Raw genomic sequence first — 24,724 nt, forward strand, 5'->3', positions numbered from 1 at the left:
AACCAGAAGAGACGCCGAAGAAGAAACTGCGAACAGCGCGCGAGCGGCAGACTCATTCACAAATGTCGGAAACTGAGAGGTAAGTAGGTTTGTACTAAGTTATTGCTACTTTTTTTTACTTACATCTTGGAGAACATGTCACTACTCGAGCTTCAGGCAACTATTATGCAAATTTGTTTTGCATATAAATTGGTTATGAATCTCTCCATGCAGTCACTCCACTGCTAGTCTGCTGTATTTGTGTCAGCACGTGCTGCGCTCCTCCCCTCACACTGAAGCACATGTTTCAGTCCAAGAATAGAAACGTGGCCTATAGGTTGCACCTATGTGGTTGTCTAAAATTGGTAACGTTATGTTAGCTTGTACTAATGAGTTACTGGTCATTAATTATATATGTTATGTATGCTGTTTGTTTGTTGTTGTTGTCTCTCTAGAGCTGGTCTGGAGACCAGGGTTAAAGCCCTGACCTTGCAGTCTCAAAAAGACATGTTTGAGAAGATGGAGGATTCTTTTAAAATCTGTGCCTGTTGCGAGAAGCGTCCAAATCAGCTTTCAAAATGCCAGAGCCTGAAGCGTTGTACCAGGTAAAAAAAAACAAAAACAAAAAAAAAACAAGATCTGAGCCAGCTTGATATTTCTTCATCGGTGTGAGTCATGTTACAATCACAGATCGGTCACTTAGCTCGTGTCTTTGCACAGATGTCTGAATGTTTACTACTGCTGTAAAGACTGTCAGAAGGAGGATTGGCCCAAACACAAGAAGTTCTGCTCACAGCTGCGTCTGGCTGCCATTGACAGAGTCGTGGAATGGCTTTTATTCAAAGGTAACACGCAGACGACAGACAAACTACCACAAAGGCCAAGAGATTTCTTCTTCTTCTTCCAAGAATGAATGTGTAATAAAGGACAGTTAGCATAGCTCATGAACTGTCTCTCCTTCTGTTAAACTACTAAAGTAATTGTATGCTTTTTTTCATACCTTCAGGGTACCTTCCATTCCCGACAGAAAAGTGGTCAAAGCCCCAGTCAGAGGTTAAAGGCTGGGATGACTGGCTTGCAATGCAGGGAGATCTAACAGCTCGCCTCGATCCCATTCTGAAAGGAGCGAACATGAAAGACTTGTGGACCAACGCTGGCCGGTCTCAGCCCGACGACGAGGACCTGAAGCAGTCTCTGTGGAGGGTTTGCAGCGAGTTCTTCTCCCGGCCGCTGACCATAGCCTGGGCGATGAGACTGTTCGGCCTCAACCCTTGTTCCAAACCTCTCACCGTTCACCTGGTGGGGGCGGGCCACAGCGAGACCATGGCAGCCAGACTGACGGACTACGATGAGCTGAACAACATGTTCCCCGAACACCAGGGCATAGAGATAGTCATGGTGGGACCAGAGGTGGTGGACGGCCCCATCGCGAGGCCTCCTCTCAGCGAGTTTGGCCCCAGGAAGAGAGTCTACATCAGCGCCCACAAGGGCCTCTACCACCAGTTCTGGGAAGATGTGGTGGAGAAAGAGGAAGCAGCCAAGCCAGACCTGGTGGTTGGATTCCATCCAGGTGAGAACATCTTTTCCATCACAAACTAGCTGCTGAGAAGGAGTGTCTTCTTCATACTGACCTCATTTGTTTTCCTTCACATCTTTTTGTTCCAAGGGTTTGATGCCAGTCAGGGCCTGGACCAGGGCTGGCTTCCAACACTTCTGCTCCTCAGGGATTACGAGATTCCTTCCCTGTTCACTGCTCTCAAGTGAGTGTCACAGAATAGCAGCCACACCCGCTGTGAATACACCTCACAGGGCGGCGCAGTGGCTGAAAGTACCCGAGTACATTCACTCAAGTACTGTGCTTCAGTGCAGTTTTAATTTCTACCTTTATTTTACTGCTTTAGCCAAGACAAAGATTCGACACAATACACAGTAATATTGATCCAATAGTATAATACTATAACACTGACAGGAGCCAGTCAGCTTAATGAGTACTTCTACTTTAATACTTAAAGTATATTTTGGAGTATTTTGATATATTTGTATATGATATGTAAACACTAAAAAAGTACAGCCGCTCTATCCTCTCCCTGCTCTCTTGTCATCCATGTGAATTCCCCCATGGTGTGTGTGTGTGTGTGTGTGTGTGTGTGTGTGTGTGATGCCTGCTGACGCTCCTTGTCCTCCACCCGCAGCGAGACAGAGATGACCTACTCCCTGCAGATCCTCTTGGAGTTGGAGATGGACATGAGGGGAAGCGGAGCCAGCCCCTTCGCCTCGCTGAAACCAGAAGTGGTGGGCTCGAGTCCGAACAAGCCTCCGGTCTACTGCAACTCCCACTACTTCTGTTTTCAGGGCCTGCTGGAGACGGTGGAGTGTGAGGAGCAAGAGGAGGCCTGAGGGAGCCGAGTGCTGCAGTCTACCCTCTGTTGTCTCACAGCTGGAACTCTTTTCTTGGGACAATGAAGCATTGTTTGTATATGCCTATTTTTACTGATAATGAAATCATGTAATGTGTCTAAATACATAAAACGTTAGTAGTATTTTACTTTGGTAACGGCTGTACGTGTTTGCTTTGACATTTGCATTCACTATCTCAGTTTCATGGCATGTAAATGCCAGAGATGTGAGGTTTGAATACACTGTCTGTAAACTATATTGTTGTGTTAGCAGAGAGGCAATAAAACATCGCAGAAACAGTCAAATGTCTGACAATAAAAAAAAATGTAAATGATTAAATACGGGTGAGACTGCATTGTCCACTCTGGTTAAACACAGCTTGGACATCATTTCAAAATAAATGACGCGCCTCTAGTCATTTCAATTTGACAAGAAATTCTCGAAAAATAAATAATTCGCAATTATCTGTGAACAGCTTTTGAGAATGAAGTATGCAAAACAATATGACATAGTCAAAACAAACAAAAACAAAAACATAGTCACCTGCTGAAGACTTCCATACCGCAATGCAGGATTTATGATATATATTTCACATGTTTGGTAACATACAGTACATATAGATAGCTACTGTCCATTGAATATTTTCCCTCTCACTGAAGTAATTAAACAAACAAATCAGTATCTTCATCTTCACCTCTACATACATCTCGTGTCCGTTTCTAGCGAGATCTGAGGGTTAAAACCAGGTCCACGACGTAAAAGACAATATTGACGATGGCTCCGATGGTAACAGTATTCATGTTTACCAAAGAACACTTGTCACAGGTGTAAGGATTGTACATGTAGCGCTTGTAACCGAAGATGCACCAGAGAATGACGGCCAGCAGGTACAACAGCACAGCCACGATGTTAAACACAAGCTCCATCACGCTCAGCTTGAATGAGAGCAGATACTGCAGTAGCTTGAGCAGATGGAGGACTATGATGACCACGGTGACCAGGAGGCAAACGGCAAACACAGTGATGCTGCATATCATCCCGGGAGGGCGAAAGGACCATTCACCATCCACAAAGTGGTCAGCGGCAGCAGTGAGAATGATGCACGCTGTAAAGGCCTCTGTGGTCCGGAGTCGTCCTCGCGGGCCGGATAGGTAGCCGCTCGGAGACATCTTTTTTTGCATTACACCGTCGATCAGGAAGACAGCGGTGGCGACCAGGGAGGTGATGAAACACAGGATGTTGGCGAAAACGGCTGCAAAAATGACCGTGGCTGAGGTGATCATCACGGCACACAAGGTGGTGAGCCCGCACGTCAGGTCTGCCCAGTTGGGGAGGAAGACAGCCAGGAGGATGGGCCTCATTTTGGCCTCCACCACGCTCAGGACCAGGGGCACAGTGATGCAGAAAACCCAGACGAACTCACACCAGACACCCCAAGGATTCACCGCCCTGCCTCGAGAGATGACGATAATGAAAGATAAAGCGCTGAAGATTATTTCCAGGAGGCGCAAAAGGCCTCGACAGCCCTTGAATGGGCCACACATGGTGCTCAAATTTAGGAGCCCCGGATTTTGAAGACAAAAAGTTGGGATTAAAAGTGTCCTCAGTTATGCCAGTACTCTGCAAAATGAACCGCACTTCTGAGTTCATTCCTTGTTGTGCTGCTGTTCCGTTGTCGTATTGAGGTAGAGCCACGCGTTCACGACAGGCAGGCATCATTTGCATAATTACTTTTAATCAAATTTCCAGATTCATGAATTCCTCAGTGTGCCAATGTGTTTTCCACGAAGGTCTGAATTGGAAGGAGACTGCTTTTGCACTCTTGACTCTTTCTAGTATGTTCCAGTTCTAGTATGTATGCATGTCCAGTATGTTGTGTTAAAACCCCATAGCCGAGTTTTTCTGCAGTTCATGTCTATATTTTTAATTTATTCAGCAAAAAGTAAATTGACATTTACTCTCTTATGTGTTCAAATGAACATGCCCCACCCCTTTCTTCTCATCTTTCATCTGTTACCTTTATCTTCTAAGGATCATAGGCTCAAAATGATATGAATTGTTTTATTTTACCATAACCAGATCAATAAGTGTTTTTTTTTAGATTTTACCTTGAAATTCAACTGCAAACTGACAAGTGTATATCTCTCTGTCTTATTCCTATACAAATACATACATATTTCTTCTGTAATTTGTAGCCTTTTTTTAATCTAGTATCGGAAAAGACGAGGTCACAAATATGTCATTATGAGAGCGTCACTTTATTTTCATTTAGGTACTCCCGCCCTCACCGGTCTGTGGCTGACAAATCTCAGGACACACAGGTGTTCGTTCATGTGTAATCTCATTTCAAACAGATGAAATGCAACACATTTTTACACCTTTAAATATTCATTGGCAGTGCCATATGCAGTTTATATTTCACAGCAGCACATTAGGGAATATAAAAACAGACAGTGACATAAAAATATGCATAGAGCTGAATTGTAACTTAGGGTCTAATTGTACATCATTCAATAAACTTTACATTGACTCTCTAATAAACTGGACAATATCCGACAGATTATTGTAAAATGTTGGTGGTATATGTAAATTACCTTTTAGCTCTGGCAGTATGAATGTAATCAGAAATCGATGTTGAAAACCAAAATCCATTATTAGTGTACAGCCACAGTTTCTGCTCAGCTACTATTTGGACATAAATGTGATCATGTGACTTCAGGGCAGAAATGGCACTGTTCACTTGAGACCAGACTTTAAAAGCATTATTGAAACTAGAAACATCTGTTTAGCTAGAGTAGTAAACAAGTTGAATAAAGGTTAAACAAGTTTGGAGGTTGGTAGCTAACCTGGGAGGGTAAATTTGAATCCTAACCGCGGCCCTTTGCTGCATGTGGGCCCCTCTCTCTCCACCATTCCTGTCTATCTGTCCCATCTGAAAAAAACCCCAAAATAACCTTCACCACTATGTGCGTTTAAAGCCGCAGATACCAAGCAGGGTGAAAATGAGGTCCAGTGTGAAAAGAATGAGATTGACATATGTCATAAATGCAACCATAAACTGTATGGCCCAGATACAGAAGCTGGGTGGACATTCACTGGGTCGAGGGTTGTTCCTGAACATAAAAATGGGCCACACGATGGCAGCAAATATATACAGCACAACAGAGATCACCAGGAATATAAACACAAACCGGTCCAGGTTAAAGGGCAAACACTTCTTCAGTTTCTTGAGGATGTTGGTGGCTATGATTAAAGGGAGGATGGGGAAAGGAATGGCATACGCGATAACGCACAAGATCAGAGCTGGCTTGTCTCTGTAGCCAGTCAGCGATATAAAAATCATGCAGCTCACAAAGGCCTCCATAACCTTCCAGAATCCAGGCAGAGCAGCCAGGTAGCTCCCTTTCTTCTTGTCCATGAATTTGTCTTTCACCACCTCAAGTGTGTAGACAAAGGCACACAAGAAAGCAAATATAGTCACTATCCAGCCGTACAGGCATTTCAGGCAGGCATAGAAGTTGGCATAAGTGATGGCGACAGAGACGGTCATGAGCGTAGAGGACATGGCCATCCCGGTGGTGAAGTCGGACCAGTCCAAGCACAACAAATTGAGTATGACATCGAGCTTCATCATCTCAATAATGGTGATGATGAGGGTCATGATGGGGCAGAAGGCCCAGGTGAACATGGCGTAGATCCAGTAGGTATGACTGCTCCCTCCTCTGAAGGCAGCCAGGAGAAAGGTGACCACAGACAGAAGGATCTGGGCCATGTGCAGCCCGCCTCGGCCGGATAGCAGGGTAGAAGGACTAAACACCGCCTTGGACACCGTGTCCTTAATATCCCCAATTATTCCCATCTCATTAAATGAGCTGAAGAGCAGTTGAAATGGTATTCCCTCACAGACAGCTGCTAGAAACTGGTTGAGCTGTTTTCTGTCGCTTCACTGCCTTCCAGCTCCACTTTCCACGTAGTCCTTCACTGCCCTTCTGGTTTGCATAATATTCATTAGACCGATTGTGTGGAGGGATAAATGTCTGCTGCAAGAGATATGAAATAACCAAAAAGGAAATTTGGCTGTGCCTGGGACGTGGAAGTACAGGTGTACGGGCCTCAGTGAGGACTAGTTAAAGCGACAGCACATCTCCAATGGCTCCCTGACCAATTGAGTGACCTCTGCTGTGTGCCCATCGCTTCCTGACAAATGCCATTTTACAAATACATAAATATAGACTATTGTGTGTTTGTTAACTATGCTGAGGGATGATTTTCTGTTGATGCTCCGCAGCATTAATAACAGTTTGAATGTATCAAAAGTTCCTTTCGGGAATCTAAACACACTGCGCAAAAGCTCCATAATTAAGTACAGTATTTACTTGTTGCCCAAACTTTAGAGTGAGGAAAAAACTATCTTGCGGCACATTGGGAATTGCTCGCCTATTATGTTTTTACTGTAACAAGTCATAAGAAATAAAACCACTTTTTGCTCCACAAGCCATGAATCTAACCTCGTTTGTATTATTGTTTGCCTCAAGAGGGAAGCAGAGTTCCTACATTCATGCTGCAGACCTAAAATTACCAACACGAAATCACGTTTCTACACGGATGTACTTATTTGTGGCACTGCTTCAAGCGGACCGCTAGTGTGTTTCTCTGTTTCTCATTTCGTTTTAAAACAAATAAGATATAACTTCATTAAAAAACACAAAAAAATATCACATTTCCTTGACGAAATGTGATATTTAGGTACAACATTTTATTCAGTAGGTCAGTTTGTGTTGTTGGCTCTTGTTTCTGGGGAAGGTAAATAGAAAGGACAAAGCGGAAGTTGTTGTCAAGTGTCAGTTCCGCTGCCAGCTCAAAACGTTTAGAAATATGTGTTTACTTTTCTCCGTTTAAAGCCGTAGACATTTAAAAATAACTCTGGAGGAGGCCGTCGCCTTGCTGGAACTATATTTAGTTGTAATGGTAATTTCATTTTCCTGGGCTATTTATTTTATATTCGTCTCGAAGCCATTGTTTGGGAAAAATTAGCCAACGTTAGCAATGGGTCGATGACACAGACTGCACTGCAGCACAAGCGTTTGACTGAACACCGCCCGGCTCCTCGCGCTGGGGAAAGAGAGTGAAGAGGCAACCAAAAAAAAAAATGGATTTCTCCAAATTCCTGGACGATGAATTTGACGTGAAGGACTGGGTGAACGGCGCCTTCACGGTGGTGCAGAAGGACGCGCCGGGGAAGGCGGACACACACGCAGCCACACTGGTCATGAAACTGCAGCTGTTCATCCAGGAAGTCAACAACTCCATTGAGGGTGAGTGTTGGAAGTAAACTAAGAGCGCTTTGCTTTACAGCAGTGTGTAGGGTGGAGTCTTAAGGCTGCACAACGTGTATGTTCTCCACCCATCTGTAGAAGGTGCAGCAGTACGTTGTTTTTTGTTTAAGTGACTGCTGGTAATTTATTCTTAGAATGGCACTTACTATGATATAATGTTATGAAAACTATACTTTTCTTGTTCTGTCCTTCTTTAACTGAAAGACGTGTGTGTGTGTGTGTGTAGAGAGCAGTAATCAGGCCCTGCAGAATATGCCCCGAGTGCTACGAGACGTGGAGGCTTTGAAACAGGAAGCTTCTTTCCTCAAGGAGCAAATGGTTCTGGTCAAAGAGGACATCAGGAAGTTTGAGCAAGACACCGTACAGTCTATGCAGGTGTGCACAAGTTCAAGCACGACGCCATTACTACATACTGTATATAGCATATGCATACTATTAATTTTTATGCATACTTGCATAATTGTGCGGTTCCTATTCACCAGGTCCTGGTGGAGATAGATCAGGTGAAGAGCCGCATGCAGATGGCGGCTGAAGCTCTGCAGGAGGCTGACAAGTGGAGCACGCTGAGTGCAGACATCGAGGAGACCTTCAAAACACAGGTATACACGACAGACAGGATCGCTGGACTTTACTTGCTGTCCTTTGGTCTGCCCACAGTCATATAAATAAGACTGTTGGGAGTGGAATTCAAGCTTTTAATTCAATTTATTTTAATGTTCAAGGAATTGTTCCAATTCATTTAAAGTGTGCAAGACAACCAAGGCAATGGCCATTCAAATATTCATATTCATAAGTAATGATCTCATCTTTCTTTTCCAGGACTTTGCAGTCATTTCCTCCAAGCTGACCAGCATGCAGAACAGCCTGGCCATGTTGGTGGACACACCGGACTACTCTGAGAAGTGTGTCTACCTGGAGGCTCTGAAAAACCGACTGGAGGCTCTGGCCAGCCCGCAAATAGTAGCGACCTTTAATTCCATGTCGATGGGTGAGATGGGCTTTTTGTTTCTCCTATTTATTCCAACTTCACGTCCTTTTTTTCCCACTGTAGCTCACTTTCCGCATGTTGTCTCCGCAGGCCAAGCCAAGCTGTTTGTTAAAGTCTTCACAGAGATAGATAGAATGCCACAGCTCCTTGCCTACTACTATAAGTGTCACAAGGTAGGTCCTACAGGCCTCTCCCTTACCTTAATACTGAATTGATACAATTGTTTGGTGTCGGCATGCTCTAATGTTCCTCTACGTCTGTTTGGGCATCTCCAGGGCCAGCTGGTGAGCATGTGGCAGGACGTCTCTCAGAGTGAGCTCAGTCTGAATCAGCAGCTGTCTGAATTCTACGACACCTTGCTCTCCTCGTGGCACTCCCAGCTACAGTGGAGCAGCCAGGTGAGACGCACTGTAGACACCGTAGACAACAATGCTAACACACTGTTTCAAAGGGCTGGATAGGGAACAGTAAGAAAAGTAAAACACCAAATCATGGGGGGGGTATGTTTATGGTTAATGTTGTTCATATAGCAATAAGGGAGGCGATGTTTGTGAATACTGTCAGTGAGAATGCTCTTTTAATTGTTTGCACATCACCTGCACTGATCCAGGTGTTCAAGAACCCGAATGAGGTGGTGACAGTGTTGCTGATCCAGACCCTGGGGGCCATGGTCCCGTCCATCCCCGTGTGCTTGAGCTCAGCCGTGGAGCGGGCGGCCCAGGAGCAGCGCCTCGACACGCTGCTCGAGCTCCACCACACCACGTCCACCTTCGGACACAGCCTGGAGGCCGCCATGTTGCCGCACCTGGGTCTGTGCAGAGACGCGACTGCAGATTGCTCCAGATGTGGGCGGAGTTAGGTCCTTACGTTCTGTCTTGTGTTTCCTCCCCCCCCCAGGCGAGAATAATCTGCTGAAGGTGAATGAGCTGGTCTCTGCGCTGTACGACCCCTACAAACCGTATCAGCTACTGTACGGAGATCTGGAGGAAGCTCACCTCCTCATCCAGATCAGTGCTGTACCTTTGGTAAGACACACACACACACACATACACACACACACGATAATAGTTTCATTAAAACGACCATAGCCACAACTGTTTTCCTTTTTTCTCTCTCTGCGTTTGTGTCGCCTCCCGTCTCCACATTCTCTCGTCTCTTCAGGAACACGGGGAGGTTATTGATTGTGTGGAAGAGTTGAGCCACTCTGTTGGCAAGTTGTTTGGCCTGGCCAGCGCTGCTGTGGACCGCTGCGTCAAACTGACTGACGGACTGGCCGTGTGTGGCCTCCTCAAAGCCCTCAAAGCTCTTTTCACCAAGTAAGTATCCTTTATTGTCAACTGTCTGAACACACTGCAAACACATACTATGTAGTAACCCCTTTACTTATTATACTTAGAAATAATGTGCTTCCTTTTTGGTATGTGTGGACCTTACTTTCTGTTGCCAGCTTTAACATTGTCCTTGTTCTAGGTATGTGTCGGACTTCTCCACAACGCTGCAGTCGATCAGAAAGAAGTGTAAACTGGAGGATACACCAAGTGCATCGGCCTTCCAGGAGGACTGGACAGCCTTTCAGAACTCTGTCAGGTTAATTCAACCTTTTTAAATCTTTTACATTTTGAGACAATTTCATTAGAATGCAGAAAATAAGCAGAAATGCATGCATGGATGGATGGATGGATGACTGGTTTTATGTTGTGTTCTGCAGGATTATTGCCACTTGTGGAGAACTGCTCAGACAATGTGGAGCCTTTGAGCAGCAGCTGTCAAACAAGTAAGAGACGTGTTTATGCTTTTATATTCCATAATGTTCTAGTTTTACCCTAAACCATTCATCTAGTTGACATGTAACTCATGGGCCACCCTGCCAATAAGGCACAATGTCAGATTCTAAGGAGTCACGTGCGCTCTCTTAACACAATCAATACTCCCCATAGGATCATGGGCACGGCCGGTAAGTACTTGTCAGAGTCGTATAGCCCACGCAGCCTTGCAGGCATCCAGGAGGCGAGCTCTACAGAGAGGAGGAGCACCACCAGGAACCCCTGGCAGGAATACAACTACCTTCAGAGGGGGAATATGACGGAATACAACAGCCTGATGGAAGTCCTGTACTCCCTGAAGGTACGGCGCAGGGCAAGGTGTCGGAATGATTATTAGCGAGGTTCCTCTGCAGCTGTGTTTAAGGCGTGTTTGCGGTTGCGTTGCAGGAGAAGGGCACAGGTAACTCCAGCCTGCTAACTGAGCCCAGAGCAGCTCTGGCCAGACTCAATCAGCAGGCCAACCAGCTGGCCTTCGACTCCGTCTTCCTGCAAATCAAACACCAGCTCTGCCTCGTCTCCAAGATGGAGGTGATTAAGTGTCAAGTTACCTCGGGATTTGATTTTGAAATACTGATTGGCACCATTTGAGTGCATCGCTGAGAGCTTTTTGGACTGCCTTCGTGCGCGTGCATTCGAGCGCTGCACGTACTGCGTCTATTTTAATCTCACCTCGTGGTTGTTTGATTCCTTCGTGTTTGTGTGCAGAGACAAGAGGCACCTGGTTTTGGAGAGAGCTACACGGAGGACCTGCCTACTTTCAGCCTGTCACCGCAAGAATACATCTCAAACGTTAGTCTGCTTTGGCTGGAATTAATACGTCATGATATTCAATTAAAACAATTCCCAAATCATAATTAAGAAGATTTCAAATGTGCAGTGCAGACAAAAGAACAAGAGGATAACTTGCCTCATAAGATGCAGTCTTTTTGTACACATTCACAGCTTTATACTGTAGTTTCTCTAACGATGAGTCTGTCCTTCCCTTCCAGATCGGGCAGTACCTCATGTCTCTGCCGCTCCACTTGGAGCCATTTGTGACTCAGGAGGACCCGGCCCTTGAGATGGCCCTCCATGCTGGGAAGCTGCCTTTCCCTCCAGAGCAAGGTGTCTCGCCATCGACCGGCCTCCCAATCTAATGTTCCACATGATGTATTTCTTCTCTGTGTCCTTCCTCCTATTTCTGCACCCTTTCTTTCCTTTCTGTGTATATCTTAAGCCTGAAACTTAGTCACTGATTTTACTGTGATCCTCAATATACAAAGTGAGAAAGTGTCGCTTACACAACATGAATGAATTATCATGTAACAGTTACAGTCAGATATCTGTGATTGTATATATTATAAAACATGTCCATACACCAAATGCACAATTCAACATTAATAGAAAGGAAAGATAGCGAAAGTTAGATGTAAAATAGGTATTTAGGGTAACGTAACATATAACGTGAAAAAAGTGACACATTACAGTATTCTTTACGACAACCGTAAATCCAAAGAGCCGAGAGGTCAAATTTTTATCTGTATAAATGGTTCAAGGATATTTTATTGTCGTTAGCAGGGTTAGCTTAGCATCCATCTCTGCTCTACCTCTAGACGTCTACCTTTCTGAATCACTCCCCTCACTCACTGTTCCCTTTACACCTTGTGCACTTGTGTAACGTCACCTTCTCCTGTCTCAGGCGATGACCTTCCCGAGCTGGACAACACTGCGGACTATTGGCTGGGCTCCATTGCTCGGGCCACCATGCAGACCTACTGCGATGCCATCCTGCTCATCCCCCAACTGAGCACTCGTTCCACCAAACAGCTGGCCACAGATATCGGTACAGTCGACCAGAACGCCGGCCGGACACACGTGTAGTCAGCAATTCTCTGTGATGGTTTAGCAAAAAAACAACGACATTGTTCTTCATTAATTCCATGATATGGTGGATTTAATGTGTTGTGGATGACTCCTGTTCCTGCTCCACAGACTATCTGAGCAATGTGATGGACGCTCTGGGCCTGCAGCCGTCCCGCGCCCTGCAGCACATCGTCACCCTGCTGAGGGCCAAACCAGAAGACTACAGGCAGACCTCCAAGCTGCTGCCTCGTCGGCTGGCCTCCACCATCGCTGCCGTCCGGTGCATCGACTACTAACGGCAAAGGGGGAGAGGAAGGTGGAGTCTAGGTACAGTGGCTCTCGGAGCGGCACTGGGGACTCGCAGGCATGTTTTGAAAATGAAGAAGAATGTGTCGTCAACAGTAGCTGGTAAACATGTTACAGTCCCTTAAGTCTCACATGTGGGGCTGCAGAATTTTAGGATAAGAGTCCTGTCCAAATAAGTCTGGCATTTATGGTATTGTTAATAGTTTGAAATCAGGGTGGTTCAGACTTTTTTTTATACTGGTTGTTGTTGAAGTAGTGTGACTTTGAATGATCAATGGTGAGGATGCCTTTAACTAACTAAATGTAATGCATCAGGGGATGTGTGAGAGCATTTGAAATCTATATGACTGATATACTGTACTCGATTATTTGTCATACTAATATGATATTAAATTATATTAAGGTAATATTTCTGATATAAGCTGTATTGTTTTTGGTCAAATGAGCTTCACATTCAGCAGTTTAAAATTCTCTCTCTCTCTCTCTCTCTCTCTCATATATATATATATATATTCAGAATCATGAACATCTGTACATAAAACATTTACATCAACACTTAAATGGCGCCTGTTGTGTTAATCATATGAAACCCTTTTGATCAAACTATTTGTTAATCAACGAGGTGAAATGGGGGGTTTGAATGAGTTTGTAATGTAATCTTTCTAGTTTAATAAATGAATGGCCTCTTCTGTTAAATACGTCACATGTGCCACATTTTTGCCTCATTTTGTTCTTTACTAATGGTGAATGTATTTGCACCCTTGCATCATTAAACTGGCGTGTCTATCGCAGTCGAGTGTCGGGTGAATATATGCAGAAATAGAAGACTCCACTGTGACACACTGGTAGGACTGAGCACTGTTACACCATGGGGGCTTCTAAGAGTTTAATAAAATCTTATATTTGAAGTAGTGCTTAACATAAGACTGGTTGGGAGACTTTGATGGGCTTTTTCACCATGTCAGACTACAAGATTATTTGTGCTGAAAATATACGTTTATTGAGGGAAACATGTTTTGATGATGGACTATTGATTTAACTTATTTAACCAAACATTTCCTATTTCAGGTGTTTTCCAGTGTTGCTGCCTTACTGTCTCAGTGAAGATTAAATATCTGTTTCAATCGCACTAAACAATTTGTAGACGTCACCTTGGGCTTTACCTAATAGTGATGGACATTTTTCACTGTTTCCTGACATGTTAATTGTTATAATCGGCAGATTGGTAATTAATGATGATTAACAATGAAAACAATTATTTATATAAAAAAAAATTAATTGTATTAATTACAAATAGATTTTACGATAGTTTGTTTGTGGAGGAAACGAGCAATTTATATTGACTGATAAGTACACAAATAAAATCAAACTCCTTGTAATACCCCTGAATGGGCACTATAATAATTAACCATTGCTCCATAAGGTTGTAGCGTGTTGTCTCTAGCGGCTCCCTAAATCTATCCGATGGTCCCCATTTTCAATTTCCGTAAATGATAATGTGATCTCCTTTCTACCCATCTGGCGCTCAGAAGTGTACATGCCGTCCAGAGGCGGGGATGGAGCATCATCCGGCATCACATGCCGCTGTACCTGCTCTCCTCCAACATGGACCAGTGTTTGGCCCTGACGTCAGCCGTCACCGCCCTGCCTGCAGTATCGGTGCCCACAGATGATGAGGATGATGGAGACGGGAGAAGCGGCCTCGCCATGAATCCCACCCGGAGGGGGAATTAAAGGCGCACGGAGAGTGAGACAACAACAACAACAACAAAAAACACCGAAACGTGAACCTTTCACATCTGGCCCCCGCGAAGAGATATACGGCGGCCAAACGCGAGGGAGTGACGGGCTGTTCCTCAGTTTGGCAGAGCTCCTGCGAGCGCGCCCACGGTGGAGGCGATTTTAGGGAAGACATCCACCGGGTAAATACACCACCAACCGGACGGTTTTCAACAACGCGGGTGGATCCGGTGACCAGAGGTGAATAAATGCCTTTTTTAAAAGGGTGGAGCTGCGGGTTTCTTTAATAAATGATGAGGAATTCCGCTCGCCACTCTCAGCCTTATTGTGAAAGGTTGATTTGATGTTTATGTCTGGCGGACACTGATACCCGACCACGGCGACTCGGTTTTTTTTTGAGTGTGTGTCTGAACAATGACACAGGTGATGTTATGTCACCGGACCGAGCGCTAGAGACGATGGCTGCTGCCCGGTGCGGGACTACCCCGAGCTTTCACGTGAAGCGCCCCGACAGCGGCTCTCCACGGAGGCTGTTTATGCTATCCGACGCAGCGTTGCAAGTGGGCTGATCTGATGCTACTCCGCTGTCTCCCCGTGTGATACGATCAGCCCCTGAAGAACTGCCGGGCCTTCTGTGTTTCTGTGAAATGTGCTCGGGCCTAAACATCACAAAGTGAAGGAGCTGTCACGGCGCGCGGGATGAGGCGATGCTCTTGAAGAAAAGGGGCCATTTCTGGATTTAAGGCGTAAAAAGCGCGCGGTGGTCGTGGGAGCGAAAAACAGCCATCATGTCGAAAGTTGTCAGCAGCAAGGAGAAGAAATCCTTCAGCAAAAAACTCTTCCGGAGAAGCTCGGTCCGCTCCGTTGGGAGCTTCATGAACAGAGTTCTCCGGACTCTGTCGACTCTCTCTCATTTCGGTACCGACGAGCAGGCCGCCGAGGATGAGAAGGACGACGCCTCTCTGAACCCGACCACCACGGGAGGGTCGCTCCCGTCTGACGACAGCGACTGCGGGGGGTTCCCCTTCGGCGACAAGGTGCCGGGGGTCGCCGGACTCAAGAACCACGGCAACACGTGCTTCATGAACGCGATCCTGCAGTGCCTGAGCAACACGGAGCTCTTCGCCGAGTACCTGGCTCTGGAGCAGTTTAAAGGCGGGGAGACGAGCAGCAGCGGCGGCGGCAACGACAAGGCCAAGTCCAACGGGGTGCTGGTGCAGAAGAAGGGGAGCCAGCAGCAGCAGCAGCAGCAGGACTCCGGGGAGGTGACCGAGCAGCTGTCCGGTCTGGTCCGGGCTCTGTGGACCTTCGAGTACACGCCTCAGCACAGCAGGGACTTCAAGGTAGGCTGTGCCTCATGCAGGGCTGCTAACTGGGAGCCTAATTAATCTCACAACAGCTGCCGAAGAGACACCATGTGCATATATGGGTACAGAGCAGTGCGTATTGACGCGATTTAGATTCTGACTGGAATAAAGTTTCCATACTTTCAACAGTGGAACTTGAAACAAGCCGAGATGTCAGGAGAGGATATGATCTTCAGGAGCCTCAGTTTAAATGTGTTATTTTCTTACATCGTCCGTGTGAGGTATTCTTAAAAGAAGAAGAGTACATACATGAGGGGGGGGGGGGGGGTCATAGGCATCTAAGATGAACTCTGCTGCACAATCCTACTTTTTGAATAATCAGTAGTGATTAAAAACACATCTTTTCTGTGCTGTCAATGCGGACATCTGTAACAGCAGATGCTTTGATCCGACCGGCTGGTACAGATGTGACTGTGAGTCTATTTAATAGAATAGTTGCAGACAGGGTGTATAGATGCAGTGATTATGCACTGGCCTCGAGCGACTGCTTTGCTTGTCAACAAGCCTCTATAGCAGCACCCCTCATGCAGTATAGTGTTGAGTCTGTCCTCTCAAGCAAACTTGTTTTATATGTGAAAACACAAGTTTCTGTCTTTGGTCAATAATCATATTCCAGCACAGCTCTGATTACAGTTTATTTGCGACTACAACTAACATAGGAGAGCACATCCTAATGAAACGGGTGAAGTCCGTGTTCCTGGACTAGCACTTGATCAGCTGAGTCTATAGATCTGAGCCGTTGTTTTCGGAGCCGCATTATTGTCCGTGTGCCACACTTCTCAGCTGTTGTTGCCGCCCCGTCTGCTTTTTCATCGTTTCACCTCATAAACTCGTATTCCGGCGCTTAAAAGTTTGCCTGTCACGATCACAAAGGTTTGTTCTTTATTTTTTATATCTCTAATAACCTATTTTCTTCTCTCAAAAGTTCAAAAATACATAATGGGAGGAACTAAATTGACCAGGGCCATACAACGCATTGCTTATTCTTGACAGTGATACTATTTCTGTCCACTTATTATTTCTTTTTTCTACCTTGGTTGCCAGCCAAAGTACAAACTGTCTTACTGGAGAATAGATTATTCTCTCCTGAGTGTGAGGCCTTGAATCTGTATAACTCGGTAAGGAAACGAAGCGCAGAGCCAGACTATCAGAGTATTCCTCAGCTGTGGTGTCTACTTTGTGATAAACAAAGAATCCCGTGAAAAGCTTCAAAAGTTCCTTACATGTTCATGCAGCAGAATCTTTCCTTTCTCTTGTCGACAACATTGCTCTCCGACTTATACATCACAACCTTGAATGCAGCGAGTTGAACTTCAGCTAAACATGCAATTTTTTTGTGGTTAGTGGGGATTACAGCTCAGCACGTGTGGGTTTTGCGCTTCTTTCCCTCAGACCACAACATGAGGCTAAACTGAGTGCACTTAAAGATCATTAGGAAGGCCTCCGTAATAATAACACGGGGGAATTATCCTCTGTGACTCAGAGTCCAGGATTGGTTTGAGGATTATCTCGTTGTGCACCATCCAAACCGCCCCGGAGCACGATCTACACAATAAATAAATTGTCGGTGAGGTTAAGCCGTCGATTTTCATCCCGTTTCCTGCTTTTAAAAAGCTTCTCCGCGCCGGCTGCGTCTCACCGTCACCCGCACCTCTGCTGACCTTTTCGGATTGTGCTGATCGACATCCCTGGTCAAACGTGCTGAATATTTTATGATGAGCCAGTGATGTCAACGCAACCATTTCTGTTTTTAGGAGCAGCTCGTCCACTTGAACCGTACTTTGTTTGTCCTGCTGCAGAATGTGGTGTCCAAGAGTGCCCTGCAGTTCAAGGGTAACTCCCAGCACGATGCCCAGGAGTTCCTCCTCTGGTTGCTGGATAGAGTTCACGAAGACCTCAACCATATCATCCACCCTGACAGCAGACCCCCCAGGAAGGTAAACAGCGACTTGGAGCTCAGCTGTCGACTTTAGAGAACTCTACATTCAGCCAACAGACCAGTTAGAGTGAATATCAGAAAAATGAATATGTTTTGACAGGACGTTGCCCCTTTTGTGTTTCCCATCTGAACAATATCGTAATAAACTGCATGTTGCGATACTATAAACTGTACTACTTTGTAACTGCCTCTGTTGTATAACATGCATGATATTGTATTGGTTTAACTGTTGGGTGTCTATCGTGTTTCCCCAGCCTCCAGTCGAAGAGGAAAATGCCCCTGAAGGATCTCCACTTCCAGCACCTGGCTCTTTCGTACAGGAGTTGTTTCAGGCACAATACAGGTGAAACTTTCAAATATATGATATTAACTATCTGAAAGTCACTGAAGAACATTCAAACAAAGTACCCAACATACTGTATCTTCTATGTCAAGGGTAACTTTTTCCTCAAGCGTGTGCGTTATTGCGTCTAACTTCTGTATTATTAACTACAGTAGTATAAAGCACTGACGTTTATAGCGACACACCAATAATATGACATCTTTATGCTCTCCTGTGATCTTTCCGGCAATCATAACACTGTACAGATCATTGTGAACACCCTACTGGAAGTCGATGCTAAGCTAAGCTAACCTGCTGCTCAAATGAGAGCGGTGTCAATCACCTTATCCAACTCTCGCCGATGAAGTGAAATGAACATTGAACCATTGCTTTAAAATGATGCCAGCTGCTTTTAATTATTCTCATCGTGTCTCTGTGTAGGTCCTCCCTGACTTGCCCTCACTGCCAGAAACAGAGCAACACCTTTGATCCTTTCCTCTGCATCTCACTGCCAATCCCCGTACCTCACACACGGTAAGGTGACTCTGCATCTAGCGAGAGAATATCTATTAAAAAAACAGTCCCTGTCTCCCAAAATATAATGAGACAAGACCCAGTCTGAACCCGGCACTAAAAAGAAGTGTCAAACCCAGCCGAGACAAACACCGCGAAAGATCCGACGGGAGAAAGTTAAAATTAGAAGACGCTGTCTGTCTTTGTAAAACATCAGTCCAGCCGTGGTTATGAAACCAGCCAATTAATTTCAATCTGTCTGTGTTGCAGGCCCCTGTATGTGACAGTGGTGTACCAAGGAAAATGCTCCCACTGCATGAGAGTCGGGGTGGCCGTGCCTCTTTCTGGCACCGTGTCCAGGCTGAGACAAGCTGTGGCCACAGAGACCAAAATCCCTGCCCAACAGGTGCTGTCTCATTAGACACTTCCTCTTTTTAAAGCCGTTTAAGGCGGCAACATTAAGAGGATTAAAGATGGGGTGTGCTACTTTGAGGAAACTGGAGGGTAATGTTTTCAGCGAGCCATTAGAGCATTTGGTGTTCAAGTTTGTACTTGGAGTGCAACTATTTTATCATCAGTGCTTTATGAATATCAATATACAGTATTTGTATTTCAGAAATAAAAGCCTCTTTTGATGTGTGGAAACACCCCCTCTTGTTCATCCCTGCTGTTGTTCCCCGTCTCTGCTCAGATCGTCCTCACTGAAATGTACTTTGACGGCTTTCATCGCTCCTTCTGTGACGACGACGACGACCTTGAGATCATTCAGGAGAGCGACTCCATCTTTGCCTTCGAGACGCCTGAGCTCTTCAGACCGGAGCAGATCCGCTCCAAGCGTGGCGGTACAACTTCCTGTCTGTTCCCCAGAAATGAGTTTAGCCATTTGTACGCTGGTGTAGGAGTCCATATTAGACAAGAAATGGACTAATGTTGGTGAAATGCTTGAGTCAGGGAGCTGCTACGCACACTAACCAGCGAATTGGATCGACGTTTGTGCATTGTTTCATTGAATTTTGTATCTTTACATTTTGTGTTTGCTACAGGGAGCCCGCATGCAAATCTCAACCATAACAACCTAAAGTACGGCACAGATAATAATCGGATATCCACACAAATACAAGAGCCGACAACACCGCCTCAGAGTCCCAATAAGAACAGTGGACAGGCTGAGAAGATCGTCTTGCTAGTGTCCAACAGAGCCTGCGCTGGACAACAGGGACGCAGGTATAGAACAACACTTCTAGAGGTTTGGATTATTATCCAAAAAGATATCTTTAAAACTGATGCAGCTTTTGTTTTTTTTGTAATTCCTGCAGGTTCGGTAATCCATTCATTCTGTATCTGGAGCGTACGGTGACATGGGACGTACTTCAGAAAGAGATCTTGGAGAAGATGCGGCATCTATTGCGCCCTGGAGTCTTTGTGCAGGTATACCCACTCATTACACACTCTTTGATGTGAATTACCTTTCCGTCTGTGTGTCACGTTTTCAATGTCTCATCTTTAACGGTCTGTAGGTAGGGCCCTTCACTTTGCGTGTGGTAGGAGTGGTTGGAATCACGTATCTCTTGCCTCAGGAGGAGCAGCCGCTCTGCCATCCCTCCGTGGAGAGGTAATGTCACTTGTCGACCACCAGGGGCGGACGTGTTACCGCACTTGAATAGTCGTTATGTAAACCCTGCAGTGAGTTCAAATCCCCTAGAAGTTGATTGAAGAGCCACAGTATGTAGGCCGACTCTTCGGCGGAATATTGATGTTAAAATATCTCCTGAGATGTGTAATAGCTTGTCTGGTTTTTATAGATTTTCTTCTAAAAATGTCTTGAGCTCTGTTGTTTTCGCTTGGATTTTTTTTTTCTCTCTCTGCTGCCACATGAAAAAAAACAAAAACAAACAAAGGAGCAGAAAAGAAATCCTCAACCTCACTTAAGTTAAAGTTTGCCTTAATGTTAAGCTTGTTTGTCAGTAGCTTTCAGATCCCCACGTCTATGAAGACTACCTAGAGTCCAATGTGCACTTTTTCAGATATGTGCTCCTACAGTCATAGATAGTGCTGGCTTGTGGTGGCAGTCTTAACTTAAAAACTCTCGTGTAGCCTCTAATAATTCTGTCCTGCTAAACTACGAATATCAGCTAAAAAACAAAAACTATAATGTGCGGTTCTCTTAATCTTATTTTCAACAGGGCATTCAAGTCGTGCGGTCCTGGAGGGCCACCTCATGTCAAAATTGTCGTTGAGTGGGACAAGGAGACGAAAGACTAGTAAGTGTGACCTGAAGCAACAATCCTACGCACTTTATCAAGCTCAGGGCTGATGTGTGAGGTCTCCTCTCAGAGCTCTGCATTTTAATAACACACATGCATGTGGTAAATGTCTTTTGAAGTTCCGGTGTGATCCCTCTGGTGACTTGTGCGCCGTGTTATGCCTGCAGTCTGTTCAAAAGAACTGAGGATGAATACATCCCAGACGCTGAAAGTGTGCGTCAAGCAAAGGAGCAGCACCTGCAGCCCCAGACCTGCTCACTGGCCCAGTGCTTTCAACTCTACACCAAAGAGGAACAGGTAGGCGGAGACGAGGTTAGGCTGCCGTAGTCCTGAGAATCTCACCGATACTGAAGACATATTAGAATTAAAGATGTGTTGCTGCACACTAAGTGACAGTCTCATTTCTATCCATTTGATCTCGTAGTATGTCAAGATGCCAGGCTTGGGGCAGTACAATTAAACGTTTACACCACTTCTCTTTTTTGCTATATGATATTGTTTACCTAATGTTTAAGACATGGCATCAAGTCCGACCTTTTATTACACAGAAAACATATGTTAAAAGGTAAAAAAAGAACACAAACTGGAGTTTAGTTGCTCTTTAATAACAAGATTTTACTTCACGTTCATTTCAGCTGGCTCCTGATGATGCATGGCGATGTCCTCACTGTAAGCAGCTTCAGCAGGGCAGCATCAAGCTCAGCCTGTGGACCCTGCCAGACATCCTCATACTGCACCTGAAACGCTTTAGACAGGTACTCTTCTACACAGTCTTAATAAAACAAAAGGTGCCGAAATGCTCCGATTTCTAAAAGTGAAAGAAATGACCAGTGGCCCCCTTCCCCCACTTCCTACCCCCTGCTTCAAGCACCCTTTGCCCGGACCACACTCATCTTCGAATTCTGCCTTCATTTTGATCTCATCTACACACATGTAAAGTTTCCATGCAACACTATCGCTATGTATAAGCTTACAGAACAACTTGATTTCCATAAATGTGTCCTTAGGACGGGGATCGACGGATGAAGATGCAGAACATGGTGAAGTTCCCGCTCACAGGCATGGACATGGCGCCCCATATGGTGAAGAGGAGCCAGAGCAGCTGGAGTCTTCCCTCTCACTGGTCACCATGGAGGCGGCCTTATGGGATGGGCCGTGACCCGGAGGACTACCTGTATGACCTGTACGCAGTGTGTAACCATCATGGGACCATGCAGGGAGGACATTACACAGGTAATGGAGCAGCAACAACAACCAATAATCTGAATCAGAAGCGCCAAATGTACAATGGAAAGACCAAGAAATGTAACAGGTTAAGTTCAAAAAAGTTAGAGACAAGAAGTATATACCGCTAAGAATAATGAAATGCTACAAATACAGATTAAGAATAATAACCAATGGCTTGTGGTTGTTAACTGATTTTCTTTCCGAGATATTCATAACATTGACTTGCCTTGTGTCTTGTAGCTCACTGTAAGAACTCTATAGATGGACAGTGGTATTGCTTCGATGATAGTGATGTTCAGCCCATATCTGAAGACGAAGTCTGCAAGCAGACCGGTTACATCTTGTTTTATCAGAGACGTGCCACAATTCCATCTTGGTCTGCCAACAGTTCTGTGGGAGGTAATCGTTATTGATATAAGCTTGTACAATCTCTTCTTTTCATGTTTCAATATTATACGTGTTCAACCGCTGTCTGTTTCGGGACTTTAGGATCCACCAGTTCCTCTTTGTGTGAGCACTGGATCAGTCGGCTGATGGGCAGCCGTCCACCGAGCCAAGCCTCATCTGGTTCCTCCAGACGCACGTCGCTGGCCTCCCTCTCCGAGTCAGCTGAGTTTGCTGGTGAACGGAGCGAGGATGATGGTGATATAGACTCCTCCAAATCTGAATTATTTTCAATGCTTCAGAGGTGACACATGTTTACATTGATGCTTGTCTTTCTACCACGCAGGCTTGTCGATCCGGCCAGCAGTAAGGGGCATGCAAAGACAAACATTCTCCTCAAGATCTTCCATTGCCAGCCCGCTGGTGCTCAGTGAAAATGTCACTAAACCATCCTGGTCCCACTCTGCTAAGCTCCAACTCCGTTCCAACTCTCCCTCACGCTTCTCCCTGGAATCCCACTCCTCCTCCCCGACGCTGGAGAGGATAGGAGAGGTGGTTGATACCAAGCTGTCCCCAAAGCTGGACAAAGCGTCAGGGGGCAAGTCGGCCCCTGCGGCTTTGGAAAGCAATCCAGGCAGTAAGAGGCTGATGGAGCAGGTTCACTCCAAGACCGTGGCTCAGGCAGAGCAGAGGAGCTCCACCCAGACCGGGGACAACAACAATGCGGCCACGGCTGCTGAACAGCTCAGTCCTCGACACGGGGCAGCTGCAAAGGACCCGAAACAAAGAAACGGGGCTGCAGATAGCGCTTGCGTTAAAAGGACCTCAGCAAGTCCCAAGAAGCGCCCTGCCACGTCCTCAACATCGTCCAGCTCTCTGTCTCCTGCATCCCCAGCCATTGACAAGTTAACGTCTCGAACTCAGACCAAGAGTGCAGCATCAGCGTCATCGCCCAAGGACAAAAGCGATGGACCACCTAAAACTAGCAAGGCTGGTTCCTCGAGAACAGCAACCCCCTCGAAGAAAGGGTCATCCCAAACCCCGGAGGTACTATACCCTGACTCTGCCCAACAGAGGAAGAGTGGTACTCCAGGATTACAAAGCTCACACCCTCCGAGGAGGACATCGCCCAGAGGGGGAGGCGAGAAAGGCTCAGCCTCAGCGAGGACTAAAGCAGCAGACAGGAGCGCTAGCCGTGAATCCTCACGGAATAACGTGGTCACAGAGAAGAAGGTCAGCCACGGAGGGCCTCCCCGGTCGAGTGCTGCTAGTAGAGCAGAGGGCAGGCCGGGCCGTGCTGTGGAGAACAGGGCACCGGGCCGGAGCTCGAGCAGTAGCTCCTCCATGGCAAGTCTCCGATCTTCGAGTGTCGGTGTTTCATCTTCAAGCACAGCCCCGCCATTACGGGGACCTCGAAGTAACAGTAAGACAGAGGACAAAGGTTTATCCTTCTTCAAAACTGCTCTGAGGCCCAAAGAGACGCGGAAGTCAGCTGATGGTGGGAAAGCAGGGGCGGGAGAGGCTAAAGCGAGTCCGGAGGACGGTGCTGGGGACGCGTCTAGAGAGGGAATCCCACACGGAGCAAGCAAGAAAGCCCAGAGTGCGGCTTCAGAGGCCCAGGCTTATGGGACCACAGCCAAAGACAAAGAATCCTCAAAGGCGTCCGCTGCAGCTAAGCATTCACTGCTGCCCTCCACAAAGTCCAAGCTCTCTGGGGCAGAAACGGCCACCCAGTCCTCTGCCAATGCAAAAGACCCTTCGAAGAAAGAGCCTGCTAAAAAGACAATGCCGTCCAGGAAGATCCCTATCAGCTCTTCACAAACTAGCCAGAGGGCCAAGTGACATTCTTTTAAAATCTCTCAATCTCTCTCGTGCAGCTCTGAGGTGTTTTAACCATCAAACCAGACCCGGCGTCTGACAAACATCTTTAAAGCACCTGTAGCTCTTCAGTGGTTACTGGATACCAGCTGCCATACCGGACACTTACTGTCCACATTGTTAAATAGTTATTTCGGAATGGATTTTAACGAAGCACTTTGTATGGATTGCATTGATTTTGAGGAATAGTATACTGTCTTATAATTTCGCATGGACTGCACATGTATTGAATTATTGCCTTGTTCTGTCTGTAGCATAGTTGGGAGGAGTACATCTCAGATGGAGGTGAAAATAAAAGTGACTTTGCACAAGACGGAAAGCAGATCAAATGGTGGAAAGAAACTTTTGAGATACAACAAACACGGACTACTCAGTCACCAGAGGAAGTTTACTGGCAATTTTTTGACACGCTGATACAG

General features: G+C 45.9%; 5 protein-coding genes across 6 annotated transcripts; 3 read left to right on the forward strand and 2 right to left on the reverse strand.

Annotated features, from left to right (window-relative positions):
- Positions 1 to 62: 62 nt before the first annotated feature.
- Positions 63 to 2,376, forward strand: LOC142951723 (putative protein MSS51 homolog, mitochondrial). Its single transcript, XM_076093463.1, has 6 exons — positions 63 to 79; positions 435 to 584; positions 700 to 824; positions 986 to 1,549; positions 1,646 to 1,739; positions 2,172 to 2,376. The coding sequence occupies exons 1-6, from the start codon at positions 63 to 65 to the stop codon at positions 2,374 to 2,376; spliced, it is 1,155 nt and encodes a 384-aa protein (XP_075949578.1).
- Positions 2,377 to 3,095: 719 nt separating this feature from the next.
- LOC142951276 (myeloid-associated differentiation marker-like protein 2) lies at positions 3,096 to 3,920 on the reverse strand. Its single transcript, XM_076092772.1, has one exon. The coding sequence runs from the start codon at positions 3,918 to 3,920 to the stop codon at positions 3,096 to 3,098; it is 825 nt and encodes a 274-aa protein (XP_075948887.1).
- A 1,257-nt stretch (positions 3,921 to 5,177) lies between these two features.
- On the reverse strand, positions 5,178 to 6,279 carry LOC142951239 (myeloid-associated differentiation marker-like protein 2). The gene has a single exon (XM_076092736.1). The coding sequence runs from the start codon at positions 6,233 to 6,235 to the stop codon at positions 5,339 to 5,341; it is 897 nt and encodes a 298-aa protein (XP_075948851.1). The 5' UTR covers positions 6,236 to 6,279; the 3' UTR covers positions 5,178 to 5,338.
- A 920-nt stretch (positions 6,280 to 7,199) lies between these two features.
- On the forward strand, positions 7,200 to 13,367 carry cog7 (component of oligomeric golgi complex 7). Of its 2 annotated transcripts, none has more exons than XM_076093596.1 (17): positions 7,200 to 7,691; positions 7,939 to 8,087; positions 8,195 to 8,311; positions 8,532 to 8,700; positions 8,791 to 8,873; positions 8,976 to 9,098; positions 9,311 to 9,509; positions 9,598 to 9,725; positions 9,862 to 10,016; positions 10,171 to 10,287; positions 10,409 to 10,474; positions 10,638 to 10,824; positions 10,911 to 11,051; positions 11,229 to 11,312; positions 11,513 to 11,627; positions 12,202 to 12,345; positions 12,495 to 13,367. In XM_076093596.1, exons 1-17 carry the CDS (start codon positions 7,526 to 7,528, stop codon positions 12,659 to 12,661), a joined length of 2,310 nt encoding a protein of 769 aa, XP_075949711.1. In that variant the 5' UTR covers positions 7,200 to 7,525; the 3' UTR covers positions 12,662 to 13,367. The 2 variants fall into 2 exon arrangements, with proteins under 2 accessions (XP_075949711.1, XP_075949712.1); XM_076093597.1 differs by having other exon boundaries at positions 7,553 to 7,691; positions 7,917 to 8,087.
- A 1,832-nt stretch (positions 13,368 to 15,199) lies between these two features.
- Positions 15,200 to 24,340, forward strand: LOC142951418 (ubiquitin carboxyl-terminal hydrolase 31-like). The gene is made up of 16 exons (XM_076092930.1): positions 15,200 to 15,754; positions 17,578 to 17,715; positions 17,972 to 18,060; positions 18,481 to 18,573; positions 18,823 to 18,958; positions 19,244 to 19,394; positions 19,596 to 19,776; positions 19,869 to 19,980; positions 20,070 to 20,164; positions 20,736 to 20,813; positions 20,984 to 21,113; positions 21,452 to 21,571; positions 21,824 to 22,049; positions 22,284 to 22,442; positions 22,533 to 22,685; positions 22,774 to 24,340. Exons 1-16 carry the CDS (start codon positions 15,200 to 15,202, stop codon positions 24,267 to 24,269), a joined length of 3,912 nt encoding a protein of 1,303 aa, XP_075949045.1. The 3' UTR covers positions 24,270 to 24,340.
- Positions 24,341 to 24,724: the final 384 nt, after the last annotated feature.

This window comes from Anarhichas minor, unplaced genomic scaffold (genome assembly GCF_050575085.1).
Source record: "Anarhichas minor isolate MPS153535 unplaced genomic scaffold, ASM5057508v1 ptg000017l, whole genome shotgun sequence".
In the NCBI taxonomy this organism is placed as follows: domain Eukaryota; kingdom Metazoa; phylum Chordata; class Actinopteri; order Perciformes; family Anarhichadidae; genus Anarhichas; species Anarhichas minor.

Coding starts and splice junctions, on each gene's coding strand:
- LOC142951723 (XM_076093463.1), top strand. Junction 585..699: donor AGCCTGAAGCGTTGTACCAG/GTAAAAAAAAAC, acceptor GTCTTTGCACAG/ATGTCTGAATGTTTACTACT. Junction 1,740..2,171: donor TCCCTGTTCACTGCTCTCAA/GTGAGTGTCACA, acceptor CTCCACCCGCAG/CGAGACAGAGATGACCTACT.
- LOC142951239 (XM_076092736.1), bottom strand. CDS start 6,235: ATGGGAATAATTGGGGATATTAAGGACACGGTGTCCAAGGCGGTGTTT.
- cog7 (XM_076093596.1), top strand. CDS start 7,526: ATGGATTTCTCCAAATTCCTGGACGATGAATTTGACGTGAAGGACTGG. Junction 9,510..9,597: donor CGCCATGTTGCCGCACCTGG/GTCTGTGCAGAG, acceptor TCCCCCCCCCAG/GCGAGAATAATCTGCTGAAG. Junction 9,726..9,861: donor AGATCAGTGCTGTACCTTTG/GTAAGACACACA, acceptor TCGTCTCTTCAG/GAACACGGGGAGGTTATTGA.
- LOC142951418 (XM_076092930.1), top strand. CDS start 15,200: ATGTCGAAAGTTGTCAGCAGCAAGGAGAAGAAATCCTTCAGCAAAAAA. Junction 18,574..18,822: donor ATCCCCGTACCTCACACACG/GTAAGGTGACTC, acceptor TCTGTGTTGCAG/GCCCCTGTATGTGACAGTGG. Junction 22,443..22,532: donor TGCCAACAGTTCTGTGGGAG/GTAATCGTTATT, acceptor TCGGGACTTTAG/GATCCACCAGTTCCTCTTTG.
- LOC142951276 (XM_076092772.1), bottom strand. CDS start 3,920: ATGTGTGGCCCATTCAAGGGCTGTCGAGGCCTTTTGCGCCTCCTGGAA.